Source organism: Parasteatoda tepidariorum, chromosome 3 (assembly GCF_982258835.1).
Source record: "Parasteatoda tepidariorum strain Cologne lab strain chromosome 3, Ptep-v5.0, whole genome shotgun sequence".
NCBI classification, from domain to species: domain Eukaryota; kingdom Metazoa; phylum Arthropoda; class Arachnida; order Araneae; family Theridiidae; genus Parasteatoda; species Parasteatoda tepidariorum.
Window position 1 is genome coordinate 14,665,306 of NC_141757.1, and position 17,121 is coordinate 14,682,426.

The 17,121-nt window shown below is 29.0% G+C and overlaps 1 protein-coding gene across 2 annotated transcripts; it reads left to right on the plus strand.

Annotated features, from left to right (window-relative positions):
* The first annotated feature begins 883 nt into the window (after nt 1-883).
* On the plus strand, nt 884-16,656 carry Blos1 (biogenesis of lysosome-related organelles complex 1 subunit 1). 2 transcript variants are annotated; one of them, XM_016051511.5, is made up of 6 exons: nt 884-991; nt 7,370-7,463; nt 9,937-10,009; nt 14,548-14,680; nt 15,827-15,911; nt 16,548-16,656. In XM_016051511.5, exons 2-6 carry the CDS (start codon nt 7,403-7,405, stop codon nt 16,565-16,567), a joined length of 372 nt encoding a protein of 123 aa, XP_015906997.1. In that variant the 5' UTR covers nt 884-991; nt 7,370-7,402; the 3' UTR covers nt 16,568-16,656. The 2 variants fall into 2 exon arrangements, with proteins under 2 accessions (XP_015906997.1, XP_015906996.1); XM_016051510.3 differs by lacking the exon at nt 884-991 and adding an exon at nt 4,499-4,631.
* The last annotated feature ends 465 nt before the right edge of the window (nt 16,657-17,121 follow it).

The following is a 17,121-nucleotide window of genomic DNA, read 5'->3' on the forward strand; positions in this document are numbered from 1 at the left end:
AAATCCGGAATGGAAAATCTGTAATATTTTAAACATCAAAGTAAAATGATTTAAAAATCAATTATTTCGATTTAACTTTTTTATATATTTTTCTGTTCTCAACAGCGACGCAGACAGAGGAAAGGTCCTTGGTGTATGGACTAAACTCAACATCAAAAAGAGTTTTTTTTTTTTAAAAAATAAAGAAAAGAAAAAATAATGTCCTTTTTTTTACAAATCAATTTAACAAAATACGTCTGATTTTTCTGCTGTCATATCAAGCCAGTCATGAAAATCTATTTGCTTCACTTTTTCTTGTAATTAAAAAAAAAAGTTTCATGCTTAAAATAAGGAAGGACAAATTCCAAAATACTTTAAAATATTTCTATAGGCAAGCATTAATTCAAAACAAAAAGTTATCTTTGTAAAATCGGAAACGTCTATATTTTCAAATTTAATTTTCATTTTCAATAAATTACAATTATAAATTTACTAATATTTTATTTGTTATAACCGTCGTTGAACATCCCTACCCAATTCGATGGGTTCACGACTACTAATGTTCAACTCCGTAACCTAGTAATTTTGAACCCAATCCAGAAGACAAAGGAACTCCTGGATCGAGTGCGGGGAGAAATTTGCCTTCGGAGAGGACTTTCTGATGGAGCTAACCCGCACTTGCGTTACATGAAGGGGAAGACCACGAGATCCCCCCACGGTTAGCCTGACGGCAGGGGAACTCTAACCCATGATCCGTCTACCACCAAGGATATTTCACGTTAGCACTGTGGTCGGTGCAAGATGGATGTGGAATTCGCATCGACTGGGATTCGAACCCGATTCGCCGCATTGGAAGGCGAACGCTCTATCCCCTAAGCCATCGCGGTTCAATTTATTTGCCGCAGTTTACGATAATGAATTTCAATCTGGTCAAAATATGAATATATTTTTAAGTAAGATTGTTTTTCGGTAACTGTCTTGCTACCACTTGGAAAGTTCATTCTCGTAAAGGGTGAGTGTGTTTATATTTAAACTAAGTAAGCATTAGCTTTCACTTTAAATTAACAAAGAAAAACGTATAGTTTCTAATATGTATAAACGTTTTTATTAAATATATTTTATGGTTAATACAAATGATTTGCTTTCCCAAGAAAAATGCGAATCATGAAATGATGTTAATGCCACTATATTTACCTTTTTAATCAAAATACAGTCTGCCCTTGCTTTAAATGTGAATTTTAACGATACTTCTACCTACAAATTTTAAAAAAAAAAAATTATTTTTTAAGAATTTTTTAATTTTTAAAGACATGTTTGTTTTGAATTTTTTTATTATTTTATATTTATCAAACTGTCTTCGAGTTATGGAGCACGTTTCCTTATTTCTCGGGCACAAAATTTTGCAAATCTTTCTCCTATATTTTTTCTTTTATTTCAAATTGCCTTTTTCTTCCTTTAAAAAAAAATAGATTAAATAAATACTACTCTTTTAATTTTATATAAAAGCTAATTTTTTAATGTTTAAGTCTTTTACAATATATTCCACTTACATTACATTTCTAGTCACTCCATATCATATTGCTTGAAAAAAGTCGGTATGCCGTTTTTAAATGGGTTTATAAAGTGCCCTCTATTTATATATTATATTTATATATATTTATTTTTTATAATCCAAGTAGAATGATCACAAAATAGTATTAAGGTTATGATATGTAGTTTATAACCCAATCATTACAACAGTTTAGTAACTTGAGAAAAAAAGTTATCAATAAAGTGATAATCACAATAATTTTTTTCATTAAATAATTATCTTTATTTTAAGAATATGAAAAAAACAATAAGCATCTAATGAAAAACTAGAGCCCGTTTAGTTATGAAGCATACGCAATACGCATTCTTATAATGTATTTTCATAAAAATGCGAAAAGTCATCTTCTCCTAAAATATTTCAATGATTTATATTTTTCTTTTTCCTTAAAAACAACTTTCATATTTAACTAATTTTGATTAGTTTTATAAAATTTTTTGAAAACCCTGTTCTGCAGGTTAGTCTAAATTCAAATAGTTCGAATATGGAGTTCGGTTTCCTGGGAAATCGAATTTTTAAAAAGTCGGTTATTTGAAATTTGATTTTTCATTAACTGTTTGATCAATTTTGCTAAACTATTGTATTTTCCCATGTTAAATTACCTTCTTTTAAAATGACGTAAAATTTTTTCCCCCTACAATTCAAATTTTTAAGACAATTATTAAATAAAATAATAAATATTTACTAAAAAAATTTTTTTAAACAATTTTCAAAATTATAAACGATGTTGTGCAAATTTTTTTTTTCACTTTGCTTGAAAAGCTCTCTAGGTACTTCTCAGATTGCATTTTGGGGTTTAGAAATCCAAATCCGTGGAAAAAAAAGGCATATATAAACAGAAACTTCAGAGAAAGTACGTTTTAGTATCTGATTTCGTGACTTAAAATATCATACCTGCACCTATTAATTATCCTATTTTAAGTCACCCCTTGAGCAATTGAAATAAGAAGAAAGTAAAGATCTGATCATTAGATCAAAAGTTATCGGGGTGGTCCCTTTATTTATTTTTTTGCGCACTGAACGTCTAAAAATTTATAATTCAAACCAGTTTAATTTTTTGCTTTATCATTAATTTATTCTAAAGTGATGCGAAGAGAAAATTTTTCATATATTTTTTTTTTCAAATTTAATATATATCAGAATGTATTCTGGTCTATTTCTTAACCTTTTGCCTTCTTTTTAGTGTTTGCAAAGTAATTATTTCTAGTTATTCTTAAAACTAAAACGTCAACTTCCTCTAATTTATTTCTCAATGAAGAATGTATTATTGTCGCTATTAGTGTTTCGTATGTAATTATGTGTAGATTTTTTCATATGATCTGTTATTAATGTTTGTGAAACTTAATTATATTACGAGCATCGATCTTTTTTTATTGAACAGTAAATAAGCTAACAAAAATCTATCTTTTGATTGTAGCGCGATGATTTTATTGTTTTGATGTTAGCAAAGCGTGATTATTTAAAAAAAATTCAATTTCCTTCAGTTTTAATTTTGAAAATGTTGGGTAATCATCCGGTTATATAGTTTTTCTTCAAGCTACATTTGTTGTGTGTGCGTATTTTTGTTACCAAATTATATTTGTAAAGCTTTAAAATATAATAGTGCTTAATTAAAAAACTTGTTAGAATTTTTATTGATAATTGAAAAAACGCAATCGAGTCTTTTTTAAATATGATAGAAAAGGTATTTTATTTCTTACCGATGAGAATTTCGAATACACGTGAACGCATAACAATTAAAAAGAGATAATTTTATTGTTATATTTAATATTTATTTATTTATTAATTCTTTTTTTAATTCAATGCAATCTTTTTGCAATCCTGTCAAAAGAGTTAAATACTTCAAACAATGCTTTTATTTTGTTTTGGATAAAAAAAATAAAAAAATTTATAAAAAAAGAGAATATCAATATTTTAGGAAGGACGCCAGTAAGAGATTTGCCATAGGCGCTTCTTTCCATAGGTACGCCTCTGAGTCCATACAGTACAAAATACATCGATAACAGAAAAAAAAAATTAGATTTAAATTTACATTAAAAGGAATCTGCACATTGTGGTATCAATATCAGTGATTTTAGATTATTAGAAACACACTTAAAAAAATGATGTGAGAAAAAAATGTAAAGTATAAAATTCGTTTTAATTTAAATATTTTGAATTAATTTGTTTGAGCCCCCCTGTCGGGGGAGACTTGACCCCTTGTCGGGCAGAGTCTGGCAGCACTCTTGCCTCACCTTGATAGATCTCAAGACTAACGTCAACTAATGAGCTCCAGAAATCTTGATACACTAATTGCCAGAACTAAATATCTTCCGACTAACGCATTCTTACATTTCAAGTGCAAACTGTCACAAAACCCAAACTGTCAGTACTGCGGAGGTGTCGACCCGAACTATCACTTCCTCCAGTAATGTCCCTCTTTCCAGAATGCTTGTAAAAAACTCTTCCAATCCTTATCACTTCAGAATCCAGCATTTACCGATATTGTCTTTCAATTCTCAGACCTAACTCTAATCCTTTTACAAATTCTTCCAGACTCGCAGTGGACGGATCGTTACGACACGATTCCCAGCAGATCACCGAAGTCAAGCATCACTGTCTGCGGTCAGTGTGCGGGTGGGTGACCACTTGGATCAGTCTGCGTAGGGACTGAGGGTGTGCGGTATTGGTCCTCGTTAAACTGTTCTAGCGTAAAGTTCTCGACTTCGCGTGCAGGTCGTTGGGCTGCTAAAGCGGGAGAGCCATTCCCTCTGCAGCGGATCAAAATTGTGAGGGCATGTCTTCGAATCATCCTCAGGGATGTTTCCCAGACCATCACCAATAGCCCATTGTGCAGCTCTAGTGCGACGTAAATGAACTACAACAACAAAATCTTCTACTATCTATTTAGCCTCAGAGAAAGGCTTAATTAATGAAAATATAGAGCTATAAGCTAACGCAAAGTGCTCGTAGCACTTTTCTTCAATCTAAATTTCTAAACAAGTAACTTGTCTGCTTCTGATATGTGTAAAAGTTTTAATTTTGAATAATTTCCTTTCGCCTTAGCAAGTTCTTTGAAACACAAGTGATATGTTTTTCCTTTCTTAATTGATATTTTTTATATAATTTTTATAAACATCCTCTTTTGTTTGTTTATGTCTCTGATTTTTTCTTAAAAAATTTCGATGAGGATACTTGTATATATTTATTAATTAGTTTTTCAAGTTATTTTCCGAATAAATAAATTCAGCTTTAAATAGCTTCTATAAATTTGGCTTCTTGAATTCCTAAAAAAAACTTTAAATTGTGTGTATTGGGTAAGATTTCCTGTGTCAATGCATTGTCATGTACATTTTATGCATTAGATTGTTAATTAACCCCAGTTAATAATTGTAGATATTATTACAATCTGGTTTTTCCTGCAGGAAATTATTATTTATACCTAAAAGAAAAAAACTATTTCAAAGTTTTAGTTTATTATCTCTCTCAGTTTATTAGAGACTGATCTGATCGTAAAAGGGAATATTTCCGTATCGTGATCTGGTGCGCCAACTACAATCGTCAAGGTGCCAAAAAGATTTTAAACTTGCAAATTTTTTTAAAAAATATTATGTAAATGTTTGCTCGGGGGGTGGCTACAAGTTATCCCATTCAAATTAGTCCCTTTCTGTGATTTTTTTTTTTTTTTAGTTTCTCGTGGGCTACTGCCCGGAAGTTTCCAAGACTTGGTGATTATTCTGCTGCAGATCACGATATAGAAATATCCCCCGTAAAAACATGATTCCCAGTAGAACACTGAAGTCAAGCATCACTGGCTGTGGTCAGTAAGCGGGTGGGTGACCACTTTGATCAGGCTACGTAGGGTCCGAGGGTGCACAGTATCAGTCCTCGTTAAACTGTTCTATCGTAAAGTGCTCGACGTCGCGTGAAGATCGTTGGGCTGCTAAAGCGGGAGAGCCATTCCCTCTGCAGAGGATCAAAATTGTGATGGCATGTCTTCGAATCATCCTCAGGGATGTTTCCCAGACCATCGTCAATAGCCCATTGTGCAGCTCTAGTGGGACGTAAATAAAATACCTACCTACCGTAGTTAATTAAAAGAAAACACACACAGAATAATAAGGGAATTAAAATATCATATATTCAGTTGCATAGGTTGATCTGATATGTAAGTTGACCTCTTTATTTTTTTATTTGAAATATGCTGAAATTTGTATTCAGTTTATAAAACAATTTTAGCCAATGGCTCAATGCTTGGATGGTTAATGCAAACGCAAATGTACTATCAGTAATAGAAACTGAATAACATGAGGAAAAGCATTTTATTTATTTTTTCATGTAGGAAAAATTGAAGATGAAATTTCGGAAAAGAACATTTAGAGAGTCTGAAAGTCTGTTAAATTAATGCTTAGTTTGGAAGCCAAAATCAAAACATGTGGAAAATACAATTACCATTTTTATTAAATTTTAATGAAAACTTGCCTGTTTTCAGCATTTCTCTCTGTAAATAATTTTTGATTGAGATATTGGGCGCATTTAATTTTTATTGAGGCATGCATTCTGCTGCGAAGCATATAAAAATGTTTAGTTTTTTAAAGTCCTGATATACATGCTACTAATTTTTTTTTCAAAAACAATACTCTGTCATGGTGCATAGCGTTTTTAAAAAGTGCTTAAAGGCGCTTAGTTTCGTTTTTTAAAATCCCTTAAAGGTGTTTTTTTTCATTGTATTTCTATAAAAATTGCTTGATATTCCCTTTTCGAAAAAGAGATTTTTTTTCTTCTTTACCATGTCAATTTTCGGCTCATATTATGCAAAAGCCTGGTTTTTCACATTGTTCTATTCAAGTTTTCGCAATTCATTCAACCACAATCCATTTCGACCTATCGGCAGTCCATAGCGTATGGAAGCGGTAATCATTTTACATGTTTTATGAAATACTTGTGGGTCCGCATGTACACCTACTGTGTTAGGTTTGGTGAGATGCTTGCACTCTCTTGTGCAACTCCTGCTGCATTTTGCACGATTTTTTCAATTTCAGGCTTCATTCTCCTTAACTCTGAAATCGAACCAAAAAATCTCTTGATCTTTTTACGGTGGCTAATATAATCAAGAAAAGAGTTCTTTGTCAGAAACTAGTTATTTTATCATGATCATGTAAAGTCTTTAAAAATTATTTTGCATTTGTTAATGTATACAGGGTGATTCTAAGAAGATGGGCAAAATTTTAGGAAGTGATAGTACACAACCAAGCAAACAATTTTTATCAAAGAATGCATGGTGGAAAACAAAACGCAAAGGTGCTGGCGCATTTGGAAAGTTGTTTGATGCAAACGTCAAAGCTCCATTCCTGTTGCGAGCTACTGCTCTGCGTTGCTTGTTGCCAAGCTTTCGGCCGCTGCAGGGAAAGTTTGTGTTTCAGAATGTTCGTCTATCTTTTCTTCGCCGTTGTACTGCATGCATAGCCGCTGCCCGCCACTGTTTTGAACCCTTATTGTAATCACATGCCATTAAATTTGCTTTTATAACTTAACTTCATCGTTCTTTGTGTGTTTTTGCCTCATATAAGAACATAAACTTTGACGCCCTCTAGCGGTTTTGCATTTTGTTTTCGACCATGTATTCTTTGATAAAGATTTTTTGCTTGGGTTGCCTAAACTTTTGCCCATCTTTTTAGAATCACCCTGTATAGTAGTTAAATATATTTTTAAGTGCTTGAAAAATAATTAAAAGGTGCTTATTTTTTGTTCAAAGATTTGGCTGCGCACCCTGTTTTTAAAAAAATTTATTATCATTTGAGTCACTTATTTATATTTTTTCAGGTATATATATTTATTAAAACTTCATAGCAAAGCATGCTTTCCAGTATTGTAAAGGAACATCAAGTTAAGCAGTCTGCCAAGAGAGAAGAACTTGGTAAATAAATTTTTGCATTTTTTTTCTTCAAAAATGCTATATTAATTTTCAATGCATGCAGTATTTAATGTATTATAGTTTATAATATATAATCTTTAGGATTAATAGATTTTCTTAATGTTATCTGTAGATTATCATAATAGATCTTCTTAATACACTTTTGTTAGCAATCTTCAGTTCAGTGACTGTGATTGATTATCTACCTTTCCCCCCCCCAGTCATTGTTTATTTACAGCCTAGCATTAATCCTCTACCCTAAACATAAGGGATAACTATTTTTTAGAAATAAATTTTATGAATTTATTCTTAAAATAAGAACTACTAAATTGTGTTGTAGAGAAGGGGGTGCTTTTTTGGTACTGATTGGCAATCAGTATTTATATGAAATTACAGGTGGGGGGGGGGGGGTGCTTTCTCCAATTGGGGCGTTTTATCCTCATTTTAAAGTAATTTATAATAGATTTTATAATAATTGGTCTTAAAAAGAGATACTAAAATCTCTCATGTAGTTGTGAAGGTTTTCAGTCTTTTGACTGATTTCCTTCTTTTTCAAAAGCTTGAATTCTAAGTGAAAGGGGAAAGAGATAAAATTTAAAAGCTATGAATTCCTAATGATAGAAAAAGTCAGTAGTTCAAACTTCAACCAACTTATTTTTCGTGATGTTGCAATAACAACTATTGAGGTAATGTCAAGAGAATAGTACCTTTTTTATTTATTTTCTATTGAACTGTGTGTACTACTTAAATTAGAGATTCACTTAAATAATATTTGTTTCAAGTTTCCTAAATTGTTGCATCATAATTTTATTTAAAAGAAGTTCATGAGTTATTGGATTAATTTGATTTTGACAAACTACTTAGAGTGAAGAAAAGCTGATAAAATTAAGTTTATTTAATAGGTATCCAGTATGTATTTATATTGAAAAACAAACTATTTTTTGTTATCTAAGGTAGATTAGATTCTTAAATGAAGTGAGATTATTTGTTATGAATTTATTTCTAAAATAGTTATTATAAATATTCAGTTTATCATTTTACATTTTCTAATTATCATTTTATCCTTTTTCTTCCCTCAGTTTTTTTATTTTCTTTATATTTAAAGGATGTTTAAAAATAATCATGCTGTTATACATATTCTTGTATATATTTTTCAAAATGAATGAAAATTAATCTATTAAGTCTTGAAATAAATGGATTAATTAAAAGTGGGTTCTAGGTGCTTTTCAAATTGCATTTTTCAATGTGACTCCTTCTTTTATTAATTTTTGTTAAGTTATAAATTTTGTCAATTATTTAACTGATGTGTCTGTGGTAATTTGTAAGCTGCAGTTTTCAAACTAAACACATATGCCTTGCTCGATGACACTGGGAGGGTCAAGCTTGATATAATTAGGCTTTCCGAATTATAACCACGGTACATAGCGTTTTTAAAAAGTGCTCATTTTTGATTATCGTTTTTTGAAAGCCCATAAAGGTGCTTTTTTCCTCAGGTGTTTTTAAAAAGTGCTTAATTTACCTTTTTGAAAACGATATATTTTTTCTTTACCATGTTGATTTTCGCCATATATTATGCAAAAGCGTGCTTTTAACATTGTTCTATTTAACGTTTTCACAATTCATTCAAACACAATGCATTTTGGCCTACCGCCGGTCCATAGCGTATGAAAGCGCCAATCATTTTACATGTTTGATGAAATACTTGCGAGTTCGCAGGTGCGTTTACTGAGCTGAGATTGTAGCACTCTCATGTGCAACTCTGCTGCATTTTGGCACAATATTCTCAATTTTAGGCTTCGTTTTCCACTCTCTGAAATTGAACTGAAAAATCTCTTTATCTTTTTATAATAATTTATTATAATAATTTTTATGGCTAATATAATCAAGAATAAAGTTATTTGTCAGAAACTAGTCATTTTATCAAGATCATGTAAAGTGTTTGAAAATTATTTTGTATTTTGTTAATGTATATAGTGCTTGAAAATATTTTTTAAATGCTTAAGAAGTACTTAAAAGGTGCTTATTTTTTGTTGAGTAATTTGGCTACGTATCCTGATAATAGATATCTGTTTTTATTTTTTATATGTGACATGTATTTCACACTTTGGTTATGTACATTTATCAGGATATTTTTCTGTTTTGATACTTGTATTTTTAGAAGACTCAGAATATTGTAATTTGAAAAATCTTTCTAAAGACACTTTTATATATAAATATTATATATATCTTTTATATATAAATATTATAATTTAATAAGCTTTGGAGAGAAAAAAAAGAGTGTTTATAAGTGTAAATACTTATTTCTTCTACAGTGTCTTTACAAGAACTCATACAAAGTGAAACATAATAGCCACATTTTTAACTAAATCTTGAATTTTCAAAAATCATAATGCAATTTAAAAGTATTTTATTGTCCTCTTATTTCAAAGCATAAAAAAGATATAATTTGGTTTTTAATATGAATATTTTATTTTAGAAAAAAAGCGTAAAGACGCTGTTGTTGCTGCCAGTACACTTACATCAGCTTTAGTAGATCATCTGAATGTTGGGTATGTATAATTAACATTGCAGTTTCATGTATTCTTAAGTAAATATGTGTTGTTTATCTATTTATGAAATACTTTTAAATGACCCGCTGGAATATCTATGTAAAAATGTAATTTTCTTTGCAATATTTTAAGCAATTTGATTTTGCTATTTTACATTGAAAATATTTTTACAGCTTTCACAATGAAATGATAATTTTTTTTTAATTAAACAACTCTATATAATATTAATTGTATGAATGTTGTCACAAAACTGACAAAATTTATTTTTTCACATTGACGATGAAGACTAACTGTATTACATTGCAAACAAACTGGGTTATAAGTTAAGCAGAAACAAAAAGAAAATCTTACTGTTCATTTAAACTATCAAGCAGGGTTCCCTCGGGTCTGGGAGAACAGGGAAAACCTGGAATTTTAATTTAGCTGCAAAAATCAGGGAATAGTCGGGGAAAGTTGAAATTTTTTTTTACTAAAACCTAGAATATTCCTATATCATACCTGGAATATTGCTATATATGGGAATATATATCCTGGATATCCTATATATATCCTGGAAAATAGCCAGTCTTAAAATTGTCAGTAACAGTTATCAGTTATTGAGATTTGAGTTAAATAATTCTGACATCTATTGCAATTATTTGTTGTTAAAATTTCTCATTTTAGTATACCTGAAATGTTCTCTTCCTTGTTTAATAATATTTTTACACAGAAAATCTCATATTTCACATTACAAATAAACGAATCAAAGTTATCTGATTAAAATATGATCTCATTTTTCATTGAAATTTACCTAGTATACCTGGAAAAGTCAGAGAATTTTTTTTTTCTTCTGAAATTAAGTGGGAACCCTGTCAAACTGTGTTAACATTTTTGTTTTAATTCTACATATTAATTCAAACAGGTTTCATATTAATTTGAAAATATAATTTTCATATAGCGTATAAAAGCACTAATCATTTTACATGTTTGATGAAATACTTGTGGGTCCGCATGTGCATACTGAGCTGGGTTCAGTGAGATTCTTGTACTCTCATGTGCAACTGCTGCATTTTGCAAGATATTCTCAATTTTAGAATTCTTTTTCCATCCTCTGAAATCGAACTGAAAATCTCTCAATCTTTTTAAGGTGGCTAATACAATGAAGAAAAAGAGCTATTTGTCAGAAACTGGTTATTTCATCATGATCATGTAAAGTCTTTGAAAATTATTTTGCATTTTGTTAACGTATGTAGTGCTAAAAAAACTGTTTTTTTAGTGCTTGAAAATTGGAACCCTGTATGGAAATTTAGTCACTGGTTCGAAGAACTAGTAACTAATAAATAAATGAATTATCTTAGAAATAATTATTATCTTATAAATCTCATAAATTAGTAGCTAATAAATAAATTAGTTACTAAGGTAACTAATTTATACATTTTCACTGGTTCATTTACAAGTTGTTATAGATTTTTTGTTTTAAATATGTTAATAATGGAAATTTAAATTAAAAATTACAATACAGAGAATGCATTCGATTAAGATGACATGAACTATTTTTTGACAAAGAAGACCTAAACATGAAACAAACAAAACAGCATACCATCCCTTTTCATCCATTGCTGTTCTAGCAGATAACTGATAATTATTTTATGATGGTTCTGTTCAAATTTTAGCAGTTTTGGAACACTGTTAATTTCAAACTCTGATCAGGATAGCTTACTTTTGTTGAAACCTGCTGTAGCGATGTTCATTGATTCAACTTTTATTTTAACTTTGAAGTATCAACTCTAATTTTATTTATTTTGTTACTATGTCTTTTTTTCTTTCAATTGTTTATGCATTCTATTAGTTCAGGTAAGAATAAAGGACTTTATGTTGTTGTTTCCAAATTTTTTGAAGTTTAGAATTTGGAATTATATGTTGTATATTTTTAGAACTTTATTTTAAAGCATACAATTGATACAAAGCTAAACTAAAACACATTGAACAATCGAAACAAGCTCTAATTGCGAAGTATTCCAATAGCAGTTTCAGAAGTGGGCGAGCTGGGCTGGACCTCCTAGTGTGTTTATATTCTGATTAAAATCAGTATATAATTTAATAATTTCTTGAACATTTCATTATTCATATGAGCAAAATTGTTTAGAAAATGTGTTTGTATTTCAAAATGCTTGTGAAAAAAACTCTAAAAAAAATAAGGTTTCATGGTACGTGTGACTAATTTTTTAAAAAGATCTGTGAAACCTGTCAAGTTGGCTTTATCAAAATCTAAATTTATTCCATGTATTGAAAGGAAACGAAACCTTTGTAATTTGACCTCCTGTCTTATCTAGCATGTCGACCGATGAAATAAATCAAATTTGTCTAATAGTGTTATTGAGTGCTATTCTAAATCCTTAAATTAACCAGGAAAAAAACCTTTTTTTAAGAATATATTTATGCAGTTGGGTTGTGATTAGAAATTCACTGAGTTGGCGAAATAGATAAACCACTTAGTGAGTTTATCATGTAGGGAAATTATGTAAGGGCTCTCGTTTGTTTTGTAAAAGGCAACAAATTTATTTTATAATTAATTAACAAAATAAAATTTGAAATAAATATAATATTAAGTTGTCTAATTAGGTAGGTTCTTGTGCAATGATATTTTAATGAGTCTTTATAATAAATAACTGACATGCTAAAGCAGTGGTCCCTAACCCCCGATCCGTCTGTGGAACAAATAGTACAAACAGATAGTTTGTCAAACAAATAGTTTGTCTGTGGAACAAATAGTACCCATCGCCAAAGGAACATCAAATTATTTAAAGACCTGAAGGTTGGCTGGACAAATCCAATTATGTAAAAAAAGTAAAAGTAGCACAATCTCGCAACAGCTGATAGTAAGCCAGGGGGTCATGAAGCCTAAAGCCCCACAATTTAGTGATAAACGGCATGATTGTGGCAATGTGTTCAGCCTTGTACGCAGGCCATTTTTACTTCCCAGACAAGCAGAGTGAACTTCAAGCCGCTACAGGTGATTACAAAAAAAAAAAAAAAAACTAAACTCAGTGCCACGACAGTCTATAGAGGGCCATGGCCTACTGTGCCCATCTCAGTTTTCTTGCTCTGGGGTGCAGGAAGAGATGTTCCGGTTAGGTGGTCAGCCAAACGCGGAACCCCCAGTGTTTAGTTCCCAAGAACGCTTGGTACTCATTTATTGACCCACAGAACGGATGAAAGGCTGAGTCAACCTTGCCCGGCCCGAGGATCGAACCCAGGACCTGTGGCACAGGAGCACAAAGCGCTACCACTCAGCCACCACAGGTGATTACAATGACAGTTCAATGTCTTTACCAGTGAGCCATGGTGGCTTATTTCAATACCACAATACCATAGAAGGGTTAATAAGAATCTAGTATACCTAGATTCTCATATTCCCAATCTAGTATTCCTAGTTTCTAGTATATCTAGATAATCTTGATTGCCTTTTTATTAACCATCTTTGATTGATAGTTTTAAATTATTTAGAATATTGGCTTCAATTAAATATAGTGATTAAACTTAAGGATAAAAACATGTACATATGATTTGAAGATATTTTTTTCCTTGTAAGAATTTTTTTTCTTCATACATTTCACTTGAAGCACATTTTACATTAAATGAAAATTACAAAATCTTTGAAATGTATGATTTTTCAGGACTTTCTTTTGTATACAGTTAAGCCACTGGTATCCACTTGTGGATTATCTATAGCATGAATTGTGCGCACCTTAATGATATTAAAAATTATACTGCATATGATTGATTTTTTACTTTAAAATAAAAAGAAATGCAACTGGACACTTTGACGTATAAAATTGTATGCATGAACACTTTTGTAAAGTATATCTACACAAATTTTTTCTTTACCATTCGCTGTTTAGATGTAAAACAAAAATTTCCGTTATATTTTACAATGTTTACTCGTGTAGAGATACATTAAAATTTTTTTGTTTTGTTTCTACCTTACTTTTATTTATTTTTTTCGGATTATTGCCTGTTCCCTTGTCCTTGATACATAATTTCATGGATAATCTGAAATCCATTGTATATTCTTTGTTTAATAGTTGCTTTTATTTTTTTTAAATATATGATTTTTCACATTAAAGTTAATTACATTAAAAATAAAACAGTTAGAGATCTTTCGCAAAATTTGACTTTCCAATTTTAATATTAAATGTGCATTTGTACTTCAGACTAGTAATTACAGAAATTAAAAAATTGTCTTATTTTTTTTTTTTTTTAAAAATTACATATAAATTTTTTTATGCTTACCTTTCATGAGGCTTATTAAGTTATTTTTAACTGAAAAGTCCCGAGTATAAAAAGAATGGGAAGTGGTTTTGAATCAAAATATATTATTATGATATTTTGTTTATTTCTGGATATTATTTTTAACCATATTTTATTATAGGGATTGACATAAACTTTTAAATACAAGAATTAAATTTTTTTCATGGGAAAATGATAAATTTAAAAATAGCTTTATTCCACTTTCAGGTTTTACCTAAACAAATAAATATTGTTCTCATTATTTTTAGTGTTGCTCAAGCATACCTTAACCAAAAAAGGTTAGATTATGAGTCAAAACAACTTCATGCTAATGTGACAAATTTTGCGAAGCAAACAGCACAGTGGCTGCAACTTGTAGAGAGCTTTAGTCAAGTTCTGAAGGTATATTTCTTAATTTAATTTCTCTAAATGACATTAATCAAAAGCTAATACTATGATTTCTTTTATTTAAGTTAACATTTTCTTAATTTTTCTTCAGGTAATTATGCAATATTAACTTGTGAAATTTTTCCAGACTTTTCAATTCTTGCACCTAAAAAATGCATCAGCTATTTTAATTTTTCTCTTATTTTTTTAAAAAAAGCTTTTTAAATGCTATTCTCATTATAATCTATGGAACAGATTAAAAAAAAGTATTTTGGATTAAATTTTTTTTTATTTATTTCAATATTTTTTATCTTATTCTTTAATATTTTTTATTAAGGAAACTATTTTGAAAATTCAATTTTGCACACTCCTTTTTGAACATTGAAATATTAGTAAAAACTAAAAGCATTTAAAAAAAATTAAATAGAATAAATTAAATAAAAGATTTCTCTTTTTTTCTAAACTTTAAGATTAAATTCTTGTTTAATATATTGATATGAAGACAAATGTAAAGAATTTAGCATTTTAATGAAAGAAATCCTCAATAGAAGGGTCTAAGGCCTTGTGCTGTTACAGTAACATGAAAAAAAAATGTTGCAAAAAGGGAGGTTTTGATACTTTTCTTGTCGACCTATCCTAAATGTCCTACTTTAAATAGATTTAACTCGCAACTATTATCACCAACAGCTCTTGAGATACCTTGCAAAATTAGTATTTTATGAGACAGTACTTAAATTAGATCAATGTCTCTTTAGGGTAGTACATGTGTAAAATGCCGTCAACCAGGAAAGTAAGCATAAATTCTGCTAAATTGATATGAAATCATTTCTTATTTTAACTGGTGCATATTTGACAGGAATCAAAACTAAAAGTCAATTTAAAAAAATAAATAATAATATTAAAATTAATGTTTTAGACCATATAATTAACATTTGTTACTCAGTTTATTTGAATTATTTTTTATTATTTACTATTAGATCGTCTTTTTAAGGAGTGTGTCAGTATGTTTTATTTAAGTTATCTCTTGACATAATTTTTTTAATTTAAGAGATTATATTGCTGTTGTATAAATGTCTTAGAATTTATTTAAATATATAGAAACATTTTTTAAACTTTAAAATTTAGTTTTCACATTTATTTTTATATTTTGTATATTTATAGGAAATTGGTGATGTAGAAAACTGGGCAAAAAGTATAGAGAATGATATGCGAACTATTTCAAGTGCTCTAGAATATGCATATAAAGGTATCTCTTTACCCTATATAATAAATAAATAAAAAAATCTTACTACATGTCATATTGGGTATTGTTTTTTCAAATAGTCTACCATATTCTTATATAATTTTGCAATAATACCTGTAAACAGTGTTACAGTCAGAAAATCTTTTAAAATTTGAAAAATTCAGTTTTTCCTTTTTTTTTTGTCTCGGTATTTTAATTGGTGCATATAATTAAATGATTTTAGTAAACTAATTATAATTAGCTATTCAAAATAAATAATAAAATTATTAGTAACCAGATTTTTTTTATGCTAATACTAAATTATGCCTTAAATAAATTTAGAAAGATTTTACATTCACTCTCTTGGTATTTACTCCATTACAGATTCTTTAAATGTGGAAAAAGAATTTTATTAACAAACTACATTGAAACCAAATATTTGTTTAGTTGTGAAACATTTCTTGAATAAAATAAAGGTTTTTGTTATAAATTTAAGATTGAACATAAGTTGCTCATTGATTTGCACATAAGTTTGACCGCTGGGAAGAGATATGATGTACATTTTTTTAATCAGATTTCGAAGTTTATTATAAATATTTTAAATAAATTACAAACTATAACTGGAGTAACAATTTCTTTTATTTTTTTTTCTATTTACAGTGGGACAGGAGGAGTCTTGAAAATGTATGAATGTTATGAAATTTAATTCAATTATTATTTGTATTTATGATTCATGTATGTAACAAAAATAAATTCTTTATTTAAACTATTTCAGCATATATTTTCTTATGAGTGTGTGGTTATAAGTAGAAGTTTTATAGCACAATGAATAGTTAAATTAATAAAGTTTATAAAATATAACTTGTTTATAGAATAACAACTCAAAATAATAAAAATTTTAATGTTAAAAATATTATTTGATTTCAACATATGTTCTTGATAAAAGTTATTATTTCTTTTTCAATGCTTATTTTATTATTATTAATTATTTATTTTTGAGTAATAAAACCTGCAAAAAGTTCCTGATTGACACTTCCATGTCAAGTTTGCTTTCAAAAGTTTAAATGGTCAACACTATTTTTAATTTACTGTTCTTTAAAAGTTTGATTTGTTGGCTTTTTTTGTTTCGGCATTGTTAGAAATTTCTGATATTTTAATTTTAAAAAAATTTTTGAGCGAGAGTTTATTTTCATTTGTTGTAAATCAAAGCTCTTTAATTGAAGCTTTATTATTA

Coding starts and splice junctions, on each gene's coding strand:
- Blos1 (XM_016051511.5), top strand. CDS start 7,403: ATGCTTTCCAGTATTGTAAAGGAACATCAAGTTAAGCAGTCTGCCAAG. Junction 7,464..9,936: donor TGCCAAGAGAGAAGAACTTG/GTAAATAAATTT, acceptor ATTTTATTTTAG/AAAAAAAGCGTAAAGACGCT. Junction 10,010..14,547: donor GTAGATCATCTGAATGTTGG/GTATGTATAATT, acceptor CATTATTTTTAG/TGTTGCTCAAGCATACCTTA.